We start from the raw sequence: 14,738 nt of genomic DNA on the forward strand, positions 1-14,738 counted from the left end.
AAGCAAACTCATAGTTGGGAAAATCAGAAGAAAGGATATGGATATGGATATGGCGTGATTAGGTGGGCGAGTTGAGAACAAAATCACAACAATCCCAAAACTTGAATTTTAAACTAACAACCAAAAACAGAAGAGGAGAAAGAAAGCGAAGGCAAAAGGAAAAGGAAGACCAAATCCCACTCTCACACACCTCCCATTGCGCTGCTCTCACGTCTGGTTATGGAACAACTTCGCAGCATTCAGGAGCATTTGCAAATTCCTACTTGCAACTCTCATTCTCACGAATTTTTCTTCTCTCTCAGTTCTTAACTCTTATTTTATTCTATTTTCTGTTGGGTTAAAGTGTTTGGAGGGGGGGCTCTTCTTTCGAGTTCTGAGGGGTTCTGCACTTTTTGGTACTCTCCCTTCTTTCTTGTGTTTCTTTTTCATTTGTCTTCCACGTTCAATCATCTCAAATATCTTTCCCACACTAACACACATATTCAGACCAAATTATATTATATACACGTACCACCGCCGTTGAGACCAAAATCAGAACCTATTCTCTCACCGATTCTGATTTAAAATTCACTTCTCCACCCACTTTCTTCTTTCCTTTCTTTCTGAATATCTAAGCTCTCCATCTCCAGGGACAATTCCCTGTCTCTTTCTCTGTGAGAACAATAGGAAAATGGGGTGTGAGTGTAACAACAATGGCGTCGTCATTGGGCGCAGCAGAATCTTGTGTGCGACTGTTTCTTTTCTCTGTCTTCTGATATTGGCATCGACCCAGATGAGAATCAAGGCTGAAGGTAACTGGGTATCTTTTGGATCTTCAAAACAGAGTCCAAAACCGGACTTTTATTCTTCATCTTACATTTTCGGTTCAATTTGAATCATCTTGTGAATCGTTTTTCTTTGCAGGTAGATCGATTTCAATGAGGACCAAGGTCAGTCCACAAACCACCGCTCTTCCCTCCCTTTCTCATATACTTCTTTGTTTCTGTGAAAGCTTGGTTAATTGAGAAGAATAATAATTTTGTGTTTCTTTTTTTGTTTTGATGCATTGGGATAGACAGTGAATGAAGATAAGGAGATATTAAGAGGACAAATTGGATCAAAGCCACCAAAATGTGAGAGAAGATGCAGCTGGTGCGGTCACTGTGAGGCCATTCAAGTTCCTGCAAACCCACAAAAATCAGCAACTAAAAAATCTTCAGCCGTGAAGAACATAGTTTATGCTAGAGATGAAGCCTCCAATTACAAGCCCATGAGCTGGAAATGCAAATGTGGGAGCTTAATCTTCAACCCTTAACTATTTTATATAACTCCCCCTTCAATTTCTCTCTCTCTCTCTCTATCTCTCTGTAAATTAATGATTATATGATTGTTAATTTCTTTAACTCAACCACTCTCTCCCCCTCTGTTTCGTTTTGGGACTCTTTAATTTCTACTACAATTCGATAAGCAGGCATTAGATGAAGAGCTCTCAACTTGGAACACTTTAGAACTCTCTCCAATACATTTCCTAGGTGGATACTCTTTCTTCCTTTTTGTTCTTTCTTTTAACTAAAATGGGAAGGCTACTTAGTCGTCTTGCTCTAGCTTTATACTAACTCAAGCATTAGAATGTATCAACCATTTTCTTGTTCAACATAAGCCATAAGCCGTAAGCCAAGATGGTAAAGCCATCAATCTTTCTATTTTATTTGGACAAGACACGACAAGTAGTACTCTCATATCTTTTGACAAGTAGTAAGGGATTGGACTTCCTCTTGAATGACAATTCAACAAAGAACATATACCAACCAAACCCACAAAAACCAAATTTAAAGTCTATGATCATGTCTTGGAAAAATGCATGCTTTTCAAGGCTTCATGAGCAAACCAGGCAGATAAGATGAGATGAGATGGTTACAAGGGAAATTACATGCATGCTTTGATGTTCCTTTCTAAAACCTTTGCTATGTGTTTGTATATACCTTTCTTGATTCTAAAAATAGCAAATTTGATGTATATATATAGCTGCATAGAATGATTAGAGAACATTTTTTGGTTGGCTCTTCAATCAAAATATTCTGTAGATAATGAAAATGAAGGAAGAGAAACAACTCATACAATGCTGTTCATAGGGCCATTGTTTCAAATTTAAAAATTGGGGGAAAAGAAAGAAGAAACATATTGATCAGTAGCATCTTGGCCGTCTCACTATAAGAAAGTACAGAATAAACCTCTTTGTAGACTTGATTTGCCATAAGGAAGGCATGCCTACCCAACTTTATTTCATTTCTTTAGATGGGATATCTTATTTCCTTTTTCAAGACCGAATCATTCCCATTCAAGACGATTTGATCAAATGCTAATATCCTAAAATGTGTAGTGTTTCAAGAAGTTAAAAAAGGGTATAAGATCTGCTTTGTCCTGTGCTTTACTATAGCCAATCTCATGCTTGCTGATATACAACCTGAGACTAATTTGATATCAACTTAGAAGACAAAAATTAAAAGGTGATATGAATGCACTTCATTCTCTAATGAGTTAAACACAAACACATGCACTAATCTCTCATTCTCTCTCACACAGAAAAGAGAATGTCGGTGCTAAAATCGAGAAGGAAAAAGAAAATGCAAAACTGAAAAGCTGTGAATCAGGCTCATCAACAGTGAAGGGGAACAAAGGATTCTGATTCCACATGGGCTTCTTTCTCAAGCTTTTTTATGCTTTTTCATTGGTACTAAAAGCGTTGAAAACAACCCAACCCAACCCCATTTGTGTACCCCACTTTCCCAGCTGGGCCATACCCATAATCCTTCTCCCCACGGCCACAACTGATATTGCCATGATTCTCATTTCATAAATGAAATGAGTCACTTTCCCAATCAGATACCGTATATTGCTATCTTCCTTGGCTTCTTCTTCCACATATTTTACAAAAAAGAAAGCCTTCAGTCAGATTGCCCAAAACTTGGCCACTGCACTGCACATGGCGCTTCTTCTGCTGAACCCCCTCTCCTTTTGAGCAGTTGCTTTCTTCTCTGAAGACAAGGACATTTAATGGATATTGCTACACAGTACCTGCATGTTTCAAACAATAATGCAGTCTCAATTAAAGACCAAACACACACACCCACCCACCATTTCAAACCCCCACCCACTGGTTTCTTCTAACTTTCTATTATGTATTGATTCTGTCTGGAGCAAGAAGATTTTCACAGGTTGTTTCAAGGTCTCCAGGGTCCTGCTGGCTCATGATGATATTGCTATCAGAGGTACTAGTTTTCATATCTAAATGAAAACTTCCATTTTGTAGAAGAAAATAAAATAGTATCAAGGATGCATAAAGTTCCAAGTCGGAATAAATTTGATGCTGTACAGAATAAGTTGTACACTGCTCATGAATAAAGAGGTTTTGTTGACATCTTCACTTATAAACATAAAAAAGAACGCAGTACCAAGACAACTGTATTGGTGTTAGCAAACTGTTAGCGGAACACTAAAACATTCACTTATTTTATTGTCCTCATTTGTGTACGACCAAACAGTGAAAGTCCAATACAGAATAAAGGAGACGAAACTGCGCCTCCTGGGCTCCTACACAGTCTCAACTGGGCAAGTAGGTTGAACTTCATAGACATGGCCATTCAATCACTTCTTGCTCTTATCCGCATGGAAATCTGAAATTTCAATCTACCACACCCATGTTCATATTCGCTACAGCACGCCTAGAAGCCAGGATCTCTTCCATTTTTTTTTTGGGGGGTGGGGGGGCTTCCTGCAGAGTGGCTAGCCCCTTGACCATAGAACGCTTCACTGTTTCAAGTTCCACAGGGCAAAGAACCTTTTCCTTGATGAGAAAGTCAGACCAACAAGAAAAGGTTGCACCTTTGCATGAACAAACTTTCAGGCAATAACAAACCCAGAAGGAATAAGTCCAACAACGTTCCACTTCATTTTGGAAATCAGAAGACATGGACTTGGGATGTTCATTCTAGAACACATAATTGTAGAAATAGATGTATATCCTAACACGCGTGGATTCATGACAACCAACAATACTGCAACAAATGAATAAATAAATAATTTTTCAAAAAATGATCTTCTGAAAGAGTTCTCTTTAGAATCTCCTTATTGGTTTTGTACCTAGAAAGTTTCACTGCATTTTAAACAGCAGAAGACGTGGATTTAGAATGTTAATTTTATAACATTATAATCAGAGAAGCATGCATAAAATCCAAACGTGTAAGATCATCATCGCTGTCAATGACCGTGCACAGAATTTTCAACTGAATTATCCTAAAAAACTATAGTAAAGGCTTAATACAGTCTACCTGCTGCACGGCTAGCATCCGTCCCGTGCACCTAAGAAAGCCATGGGAGTGAAGGTCTGCAACTGCAAGAAGTTGAAATTGAATGAAAGAATAACCTTATGGAAGCAAGTGCTTACATAAATAAAGAGAGTCCTAATCTAGAAGAGGCAATATTAATAATGGTATAGCCAGGGTCTTCTTGATCCAGAGTGTCACTGTAGATGGCGACAAAACTGCACTGGCCATTTTACCTGCATAAAGTTGCTGTTCATACAAAAACTTCACGGTCCAGACGTATCAGGTTAAGAATGAGAATTGTATAACTGTCTAGGTGTCATGGTCTTAAAAACTATAAGGATTTTCACTAGCCTTTTACCCCAATAAACGTTGCTCCATGAGACTAAACTATTCATCTACTTAAGGCGGGTACCATCACACCCATTCATCTTGCATTGGTAGAAGTGGAACCATGAGTCTAAAATTAATCTGAACATCATATCTATGAAACCTAAGCCAATTGAAGGATATTCCTTTGTCTAAAGGATGATTTCATAACCATTCTTGTCTTCTTGATTAAGAAATTTCTGTAATCTTAGTCAGCTGGGAGTGAGACGAGAGGATGTCTCATCGTCTTTAATAAAAAGTTGCGCGCCTTACAAAAAAAAACCTGTGAATGAAATGTAAGCTGCTATATAATAGTAAAAAGGGAAGAGAAACCAGAAATTCATACTTCAACCAAAGAGAAGGGAGAAGAAAATAAAAGGCATTTAGCTAAATTGTCCTTTGATGAATCAAGTAGAACAAAAAGTAAAGAGGCAAAGATTCAGAACTTAAATAAAATCGTTAACCTTCTTAAGAATGCATTTGTTAGATTCAGAGCCCCAATACCCTTCGGCCCATAAACCTTATGTCCACTCAAGCACATCAGGCTCACGTTCCACTTCTCCAAATCAATTGGAATCTCTTCCGCATCAGTATGGAAGGGAACATTGAATTCCTTGCAAATTTTCCCAATTTCCTCTAACGGCTGGATGACACCAATTTCATTATTAACCGCCATGATCGAAACAAGGCCAGTGTCGGGTCTAATCGCAGAACGGAGTTTCTCCAAATCAACAATTCCATCGGACCCAACCGATAAATAGGTAATATCAAAACCCACATGCTGCAAATGTCTGCAGGAATCAAGAACGCACTTGTGCTCCGTCTGAGTGGTAATCAAGTGCCTTTTTCTTCTCTCTGTAGAAATTCATGACCCCCTTGATGGATATGTTATTGGACTTCCAGAGGAAAACACAATCTCCTTAGGCGAGGCACCAATAAGAGCACTCGACGGCATGATCCGATTCCCAACCATAGAGATGCGTCCGATAGTGGTGGATTACCATATCGAGAGAGATAATAAGGAAGCGTAGCATCGAGCACCCGAGGGTCAGCAGGGGATGTAGCTTGCATATCAATAAATCGGTCGTCCAGAGATTTGAACACCTTTCATAGAAATCCCAGTTTCATCCTCATGGGGTTCCGACGGAGAAGTGGCTACAGCAGCCGCGGTGGAGAGAGGGCGGAAGCGGGAGAGACATTTGTGCGGGCGAGGCGTAGGCTGGATGCAAGAATCTTGGAAGCCATTGAAAGATTCTTTAGTTCAGCCGGTATGGCTTATAATTATCATTGATCAAATAATCAAAGTTTTAATCTTTTTTAAAGGAGATAATCAAAGTTTAATTTCAACCTTATGAGTTGAATATATGATTATATTAACAGGCTAAGTACACCACATGAAGCCGTGCTATAATTTTGCCGGTTTTCGGGTTCCACACATGAGGTGAAGAAATTTTAGCCTAATATATTTTGGTAAATTATTCACATTAGCCAATAACTTTGATAATTGAAATATAGCTAAATAGATAATAAAAATTTTAAAAATTAAAACAAAATAGTTCGGAGGAAACTTTTTGATTGATGGCGCAACGTGATTGAGCTGATTATGCGGTGGCGTATAAATACCCAAACTCCATTGAAGGAGAAATTCATCAGATCCAAAATTTAACTTCTTATTTCTGCGAGGAAATTTGCATGAACTCCGGTTGAACTTGCGTAGAATTGCAAATCTTTTCTCTCCTTTTTCCTTGCATTTGCCAACACCATTAACAGCGTTCTGATCCGCCCAGAGTTTCCAGGTTCTTTTTCGTTTTCTTTTTCTTTCTGCTTCGCTCTTCAGTGTTCTTCCCATTCAAGTTAATAGGTGGAATTATACGATCTTGCTTTCTCTTTTGGAAGGAGCATTTATAGATCTGTCTTATTTTCCAACCCAAAGTACCTTCCAGTTGTTTCATTTGTTCTCTGTATTTATTATTTATCGATTTCGATCTCTAAAGAGTAGGTTGCTGAAGATTTAGGAAAGGAGAAATTGAACTTATTGTAGAATACGGAATGTGATTGATCAAACTGCAAACTGCATTTTCTTTTCCAGGAAATCCTACAGTTTTTCCTATTCATAAATAACAATTAAGATAATGTGTAAAGAATACGTCTGTGATAATTTTCTGGAAACTGGGAATATGAATTTATTACGATCTTTATGCTAGAATCTGAATCTGGCACTCATTTCAGCAATGGTTAGCGTTTTGGTTGTATATTTATTTGTATGGTGGATATTTATTGATTAAATGATGGTCATTGAATTTTCTTGGTTGGCAGATCAAGAGTATTGGAGTTCATAATGTTCAGGTCATCCCCTCGAAGGAATCAGAGATCCAAAGGCTTCAAGGTAAAACGTGCATTACAAATATTTCTTTTGCTTGGGGTTTGCGTCTGGCTCGTTTACCAAGTTCAGCATTCTCGCGGTAAGAAAGCTACTTTCGATGAGAGCACAAAACGTGATAATGTTGTGAAACTAGGGAGGAAGGACCTCCATCCTCGAGTCGATGAAAACTTCATGAGTGATGAGAGCCATAAAGAGGTCGAAGAAGACACCAGGAATGATCTGGAAAAGGGTGCGTCTGAAAGTGACAGTGAAGAAAAGGGTGGTGGGAATGATGAGTTTCATGATCAACAAGCAGTTCGGGAGGAAAGTGACAATAAAAATTTTGTGGTGGATATGGAGAAAGAGAGAGAGGAGATCAGTGAGGTTAGCAAAGAGACAGAAATTGAAGAGAACAAAGATGCGGAAAACGAAAACAAAGGAAATGAAGAGATTAAAAAGGGAGAAACTGATGATAAGGAAAACGGGGAGATTGAAAAGAGTCAAAGTGAAGAGATCGGTAGAAGGGGAGGAAGCGAAGATAATGGAAATGAAGAAAGCAAACAACAGGAAAATCCAGAAGAGAATGGAAATGAAGAAAGCAAAGGACAGGACAATCGTGAGGAGAATGGAAGGGAAGAAAGCAAAGAACAGGACAATCAACAAGTGAATGGAAACGAAGGAAGCAAAGAGCAGGAAAATCAAGAAGTGAATGGAAATGAAGAAATCAAAGAGCAGGAAGATCAACAACTGAATGGAAACGAAGAAAGCAAAGAGCAGGAAAATCAACAGGTGAACGGAAACGAAGAAAGCAAAGAGCAGGAAAATCAGGAAGTGAATGGAAACGAAGAAAGCAAAGGCCAGGAAAATCAGGAAGTGAATGGAAACGAAGAAAGCAAAGGCCAGGAAAATCAGGAAGGGAATGGAAACGAAGAAAGCAAAGAGCAGGAAAGTCAACAAGTGAATGGAAACGAAGAAAGCAAAGAGCAGGAAAATCAAGAGGTGAATGGAAAGGAAGAAAGCAAAGAGCAGGAAAATCAAGAAGTGAATGGAAATGAGGAAAGCAAACGCCAGGAAAATCAAGAAGTGAATGGAAACGAAGAAACCAAAGAGCAGGAAAGTCAACAAGTGAATGGAAACGAAGAAAACAAAGGCCAGGAAAATCAACAAGTGAATGGAAAGGAAGAAAGCAAAGAGCAGGAAATTCAAGAAGTGAATGGAAAGGAAGAAAACAAAGAACAGGAAAATCAAGGAGTGAATGGAAAGGAAGAAAACAAAGAACAGGAAAATCAAGGAGTGAATGGAAACGAAGAAAACAAAGGCCAGGAAAATCAAGAAGTGAATGGAAATGAAGAAGGCAAATCGAAGGAGAATCAAGAAGAGAATGGAAATGAAGAAGGCAAATCGAAGGAGAATCAAGAAGAGAATGGAAAGGAAGAAAGCAAAATGAAAGAAAACCATGAAGAAAATGAAGGTAAAGATAAGGTAAATGAGATGCCGACAGAAGACATTAAACAAAATAAAAACGAGGAGAGAAGCCAGAGTAAAGAGAGTGAAACCGAAGACAAGAATGAAGAAAACAAAGAAAAGGAAAAACAAGAAGAGAGGGGAAGTGAAGAGACTGAGAAAAAAGAAAGCAATGATGGAGGAGATAGGGAGAAGGAGAATGGTGCCAATGGGAAGGAAGAGACCAAGGAGAAGTATAGAGAGGATGTTGATGTAGAAACCAAAGAAGGCAGCAGTGAGACCAAGGAAGGTTCCAAGGGTACCATGGGAGGCAATGGTAGCGACAACAAGGAGAACAATGAAAACGATACAGACAAGCAAGAACAAAAGGAAGGTAATATTAAGGGTGTAGTTTCAGCTGAAGCACAGATTCAAGATGGGAGTGAGAGGAATAATGGCGATGCAAGAGAAGCACAATACAAAGGTGATAATGCTTCCAGTGCTGAAAATGGGCAGGATGGTTTTGCAAAATTAAATGAGGTAGAGTCAGTTGAAAATAAAGAAAACCATGAGTTTCAGCATGAGGATGTAAGGAAGAGTAGCGAAGCTGTTGGTTCTGATAAAAATGAGTCAGTCCAAAATGAAAGTGAAACTGGAAGTAATGGAAACAACCAATCTGATGTACCAGACAAAGTGACGAATAACAATGAAGAGCAGCCAGTGTCCGAATATAAAGACCAGCACCAGGATGATTCAATTCCTTCGAATGAGAAAACTTCTGATACAATCACAACAAATGAAACTGCAACCAACATCAATCTCGATCAAGATAACTCCACTTCAAAGCATATCGCACTTGAAGAAAAAAATAATTTTAACACATCTCTCAGCGGTGAACAAAAAGATTCAAGTCCATCAAATTCAACTTCCTTTGATAATACAGATACTTCAAATGAAGGATCCAAAGAGTCGTCAGATCATACGAGCCACAATGAATATGAAAATGCTGGTCATAGCAACTCAAATGATGATTCTTCTGGTCAAAAGAATGACCATGCTAATGCTTCAGATATGTCGAACCCCCAAGAGAATGATGCATCCTCAAACACTATTGAAGGTACTGGTGCTGGACAGAATGACAATGAGAACGTTGATCAAAGCAATGGAAACTATAATGATCAGCCAAAAGAACAATTTGATTCTCACAATGAGGGTATCACATTTTCTGACACAAACAACAGTGAGGATAAGGTTAATGCCGAAGATTCTTCAGGATTTTCTTTGCCTCAGGAAGAGAAGGATGCTCGTACAGATTTGGATACCTTACCCGAGAGCAAAACGGAAGGGAATAACAAGGATGAAACAGCCACAGAGTGACATCTTATATTCTCTCATCTGGATTTTTCGTCATTTTGTTTGTTTTCTTTTTCATAAGGATCTTTTTTGTTTCTGGTTCTCTGCAGCAGTACGTCCTTTAAGTGAATATATATACACACACACACTCATATGTCTCTTTTTTGGGTTTGCTGCTGGAAGAGTTTTGAAAGCTAGGATGATTTCTTTTTCGCATTTGATGCTTCATATTAGTTCATGAGGTGGTCTTTTGTGCGTCAAATTTAGTATATACATTTGTAATCTTCTTTATCTTCCATAATGTTTGTTGGTAGACACCTATCGGTATCAGTTTTCTCCTGTGATATGCATTTCTATATTTAATAGAAGAATTTATCTCGATTCCTTTTGTCTCCAACTGAAAAGATTTCACTGATGAGGTGTGTAGAGGTTGCACTTTTGAGGTGCAAAACAACTGCCCTCTACCTTAAACTGAAGCTAAGTTCCAACTTAATGCGTTGGGGAAATGGACAGGCTGCCCTGCCGTCTAGAGAGAAACAGAGAGAGCTAGACTTCTTGTTAGTTATGAGATGCAATCTGTGCCTTAGATGTATGTTTTCTCAATCATGAGATTCGAGCCCTCTGTTAGCCATTTAGATTATTATTTTTATTTCTTATTCAATTGTGCTAACAAATGTTTATGCATTTGGAGCCAAGACGCAGAGCAGAAGCAATAGAATTTATGTATGACTTTCAAGATTCAATACAACTTATATCCCTTCCTCTTTTCTTCCTTGCGAAACCACTCGAAAACTTCTTACAATTGTTATACGCTACTGACATACAAACAAATAGGCTAATATTTCAAATGCCTATTGGAACTCACTACCATCCTTTTAGAATTTGGTAAAAGAACCAAATGCCTCATGGCGTATCCACCAACTTTGTAAGGCATCGTCTTCGTGTTTGACTTGCCTTATGCTCTACTTTTACACATTCCGTTATTCATCGCCACAACTCAAACCATGCGTCTATCACCTTTGATAATGCAGTTAGGAATTTATTGTGGGTGTCTGTGAGGTTGCTAAGTGTATTGTTTGGTTGAAGATTCAAATTTGGTACACAGCTTCCTACTTTTTATCTTTCTTTGTTTCCAAACTCATCCATACCATATTTGAATCTAGTTATTCTAAGTTTTCCGATCATTTATTTAAATTTTTATTTTTCAATAAAAGTAAAATGTTTATTTACGTATTTTCAAACATTAAATTAAGTTTTGCAATTTAATGTGTATTTCAAAAAATTACATCCCAGAACTCAAAATTTTATTTATAAAGGTTGTTAGAAGAATAAATCTTAACCAAATATATATAGTTTTTTAAATTAACAATAAATTCAAATGGATTCAATTCAACCAAACAAATTTTAAAACAAGCTATGAACCAAATAATACTAATTAAGTTAATAATACAAACTAATTAAGTTAATAATACAAACTCACCCATTAGAGTAGGTTGATTGAGTTTTTTTAAGATGATTTTTTCGAACAACCCTACCCTTGATCTTAATTAAAAAGTTGTTAGGTTAGGAATCTCATAATTCATTAATCAGTTACACATAATTGTCCTGCAAAAAAATAAGTATATACCATACCATATAATGGATCTACGGCTGCAAAAACAAAAGGCAACCAAGAAATTAATTGCAAATATCTTGAGAGTCAAATTAAATTAGAAACTTTAGGTCAAAGCAAAACTAGTAACAAAGTCAAACTAAAAAATATAAATAATTAAAAGAGAATTTCTCATATTTGCAAATATAGCAACCGTTAGAACTTTGTGAATACGACAACATTTTAAATCTGAATTTTTAAAAAATATATTTTAGTTATTATAATTGACAAAAAAATTTATTCATTCAATAAAACTAGCCTCAACCTTTAATAAAATGAAAGTCATATATTGCCATTAATATCTCCTCTTGGACCGACGCGTAAGAGAGAGTCCACACCTTGACCGATTCCTGGGCTTTTTCTTTCACAAGGGTCGGTTTTGGACCCCCACTTTCACGCCATTTTTTCTCCGTCAACGTAGCAGGTGGATACCGACGACTCCTCAGTCGCCGCCGTTGATCAGACCACCGCCGTCAACGGACCATTTAGCATGGATAGAGGTTAATAATGAGAATAAACAAAGAATGCAATGAAATATGAAATGGGCGATATCAAAATTGGAGCTTTATTGATGAAAAAGAAAAAGAATTGTGTATTTATTTACAGGAGATGAATAATGAGAAGGGGGTGTTTCATGTGTAGGTTTGGTTGAGGTGGAGGGGCTAATAACTAAAAAGAGAACAGGGCAAAAAGTAGTTACAAGATTAAATTTCGATGTGGAGCAAAGTAAAATGGGGACATGTTGTGGTGGTTGGTGGAGCTGCGGGCTTTGGCTTTTTTCTTGCGTTCCACTTGGGGGACTATGGTTGGGCGATGATGATGAAGATTGATTTCAAACGTTGATTCTTCTTCTTCCTCTTCAGGAATAACAATGGCGGAATTGGAATTGGAATTGGAATTGGAATTGGAATTGGAAACGTCTTCGAGACCCAGAGAGTACATCACATCGTCCCTGCTCCATCCCCCACTCAGTAAAATCTCACATACTGATACTTTGAGTTTCTCGATGGTCGCCCGACTCTGTTTTAAGCTCCGATCATGGCCGTCCATCATCATCATATCTCTGATATCTTCTTCCCTCCACCCGCCCTGTCGCAACTTCCACAACACGTCCTCAAGGCATCCGTCCAACCCCATTTCAAATTCCCCTTCATTCCACCATCCTAGTATTACCCCACGCCCCGCCACATTTTTTCCTGAAGCCACTTCCGTCCAGAAATCCACCGCTCTGGCCTCCGTCGCCGCCCAAGCCGGCGAGTCGATCATTGACCGGTCTGGTTCAGCCTTACTAAGTTGAGAATATTCATGGGTTTGAAAGAATCCGGCTAAATCGAAGCTGGAAACACGAATCTCCCCACCGTCGAGGTGAAATACAGGGTTCCCGGCCATGTTCGGCTCGGAAGGGATGTAACAGTTTTTGTAAATGGGGACAAGAACAGGGGCTCTGTCCAGGAGTTGCTGGGCTAGAGCAACGGCGTCATTTGGGTCATTGGGTTGAGTACCCCAAGATTGACACCAGAATTTTCTCTGAGAAATTTCCTTGAGGAGGCAAAGCCGGGGGAGATTGATTAGAATGTGAAGCTGTTGAATGGAGGAGGATCTCCAATTGGGGAAACCAGAGCCAATTGGGAGACCCTCTTGGAGGATTGAGCGGAGGTCCGGTGGGAAGGAGAATTGGAACGTGGACTCGACGGATGTAAATTCAGTGTCCGAGAGGCCGGGGAGGACCGGAATTTGAAGGGATTTGAGATGGTCGATGACGGCCTTGGCATAGGCAGCGAAAGAGAAACATGCGAGTCTTGGCCGGGCGGGCTTGTCGGTGGCGGTGGCCGCGGCCATTAGAGAGAGCACAAAGAAGGTAGTAAATGTAGGGCTATTGTAGAGATTGGGAGGTTCGTACTTTGAGGAGAGGCATGGAGTTCGCCAAACAGAATGGAGCGAGAAAGGCGTCGGATTTATAAGATGGCAAGTTCTTATGAATTATGAATTATGACTTGTGAGAGAGAGAGAGAGAGAGAGCGAGAGAGAGAGAGAGTCCTATTCTGACTCTTCTAAACGTATAGAAGTCGGTAGTATGACATGAATGGTAGGGCTGCGTTACGGATTCCTTTTTTAAGCCCACAAAAAGTGGGTTGGGTTTTCTTCTGACGTACGATGATCTCAGGCTCTGGTGCTTCTTTTTTAACCTCACAATTTTGGATACAAGTCCACATATTCTATTTCTCTCTCTCTCTATAAAGTACTTCTGTTCTTCTTTGTTGATGAACCAATGGGGCTTTACCAAACCAAGAACCAGAAATATTTTATATTTTTGGTATTTTAGAATATGGGTATACATCAAAATTCCATTTTTCAAAATGGGAGAGGATAAAGGTTTCATTTTTCAAATTGCCTAAAGTTTTCACCTTTTTATTTTCTTCGTGGTCCATACGGCTTTAGCAAACTAAGAAAGAGAGGTTTGACGTTCTTCAAATTTTACAACATGGGTATACACCAAAATTTTGTTTTATATTATTTTGTTTAGGTTTTACTTGTTCAAGCTTTTTCTCAAAATTTTTAAAATGTGTCTACACTAGAGAGCGTCTCCGTGATCAGTATTCCGGTGACAGGTTTTGATACCATTTGTAACTGTCTAAACTCATTATCAGAGGCTTCTATTAGGGAGAAATTTTCAGAGTTTATCCCCTCTTTTAACTTAGATGTGATTTCTTCACAATTCACTCCTTTTAACGCCTCATACTATCAACCTCAAGATTTTTATTTTTCAAAATGCAGAAAGATAAGATAACTTCCCATTCTATTCTCCAACTTGGGTATCTATTCAAAGTTTCCTTTTCTAAAAAAGCAACTCCTTCCCAATTCAAACCCCTTATTTGGATTTGATGCCATACAAATCAACCACAGGTTTCTAGAGTGAGTTCTCCAACCATGGGAGCCTGGTCAGCAAGGTGGGACCTAAATGCGGGGTTGGACATGGCTTATGAAAGACTTTAGAGCAGGACAAAATGAGGGGTTCATTCCAATTCCCAAACATTTCATCCACCATTCATTAGGCTTACAATTATTTTTAAATCATCGGAGTTTCCTTCGTTCAGGATTTCATTAAATTATCCGTCGTCATCTTCTATGTAAAATGATTCCAGTAAAGATTCTTCCGCCGTATCCGATCACAGACACTAGAACTTGACAGCTTATTTTTTCCAGAATTTATGTTCTTATGAAGATGATCAAACAATTTTTTATGATACTGCCAAAGCTT

At 38.6% G+C, this 14,738-nt stretch overlaps 3 protein-coding genes and 1 pseudogene across 5 annotated transcripts; 2 read left to right on the forward strand and 2 right to left on the reverse strand.

Annotated features, from left to right (window-relative positions):
• The first annotated feature begins 26 nt into the window (after positions 1-26).
• Positions 27-1,387, forward strand: LOC111804037 (EPIDERMAL PATTERNING FACTOR-like protein 2). Its single transcript, XM_023688702.1, has 3 exons — positions 27-791; positions 904-929; positions 1,055-1,387. Exons 1-3 carry the CDS (start codon positions 671-673, stop codon positions 1,292-1,294), a joined length of 387 nt encoding a protein of 128 aa, XP_023544470.1. The 5' UTR covers positions 27-670; the 3' UTR covers positions 1,295-1,387.
• A 1,935-nt stretch (positions 1,388-3,322) lies between these two features.
• Positions 3,323-5,915, reverse strand: LOC111803476 (annotated as a pseudogene).
• LOC111803475 (uncharacterized protein DDB_G0290685-like) lies at positions 5,797-10,193 on the forward strand. 3 transcript variants are annotated; one of them, XM_023687896.1, is made up of 2 exons: positions 5,797-5,938; positions 6,987-10,193. In XM_023687896.1, exon 2 carries the CDS (start codon positions 7,009-7,011, stop codon positions 9,850-9,852), a length of 2,844 nt encoding a protein of 947 aa, XP_023543664.1. In that variant the 5' UTR covers positions 5,797-5,938; positions 6,987-7,008; the 3' UTR covers positions 9,853-10,193. The 3 variants fall into 3 exon arrangements, with proteins under 3 accessions (XP_023543664.1, XP_023543663.1, XP_023543665.1); XM_023687895.1 differs by lacking the exon at positions 5,797-5,938 and adding an exon at positions 6,051-6,466; XM_023687897.1 differs by lacking the exon at positions 5,797-5,938 and adding an exon at positions 6,488-6,904.
• Positions 10,194-12,072: 1,879 nt separating this feature from the next.
• On the reverse strand, positions 12,073-13,469 carry LOC111804319. The gene has a single exon (XM_023689079.1). The coding sequence runs from the start codon at positions 13,316-13,318 to the stop codon at positions 12,176-12,178; it is 1,143 nt and encodes a 380-aa protein (XP_023544847.1). The 5' UTR covers positions 13,319-13,469; the 3' UTR covers positions 12,073-12,175.
• Between the last annotated feature and the right edge of the window lie 1,269 nt (positions 13,470-14,738).

The sequence above is a fragment of the Cucurbita pepo genome, chromosome LG10 (genome assembly GCF_002806865.2).
Source record: "Cucurbita pepo subsp. pepo cultivar mu-cu-16 chromosome LG10, ASM280686v2, whole genome shotgun sequence".
NCBI classification, from domain to species: domain Eukaryota; kingdom Viridiplantae; phylum Streptophyta; class Magnoliopsida; order Cucurbitales; family Cucurbitaceae; genus Cucurbita; species Cucurbita pepo.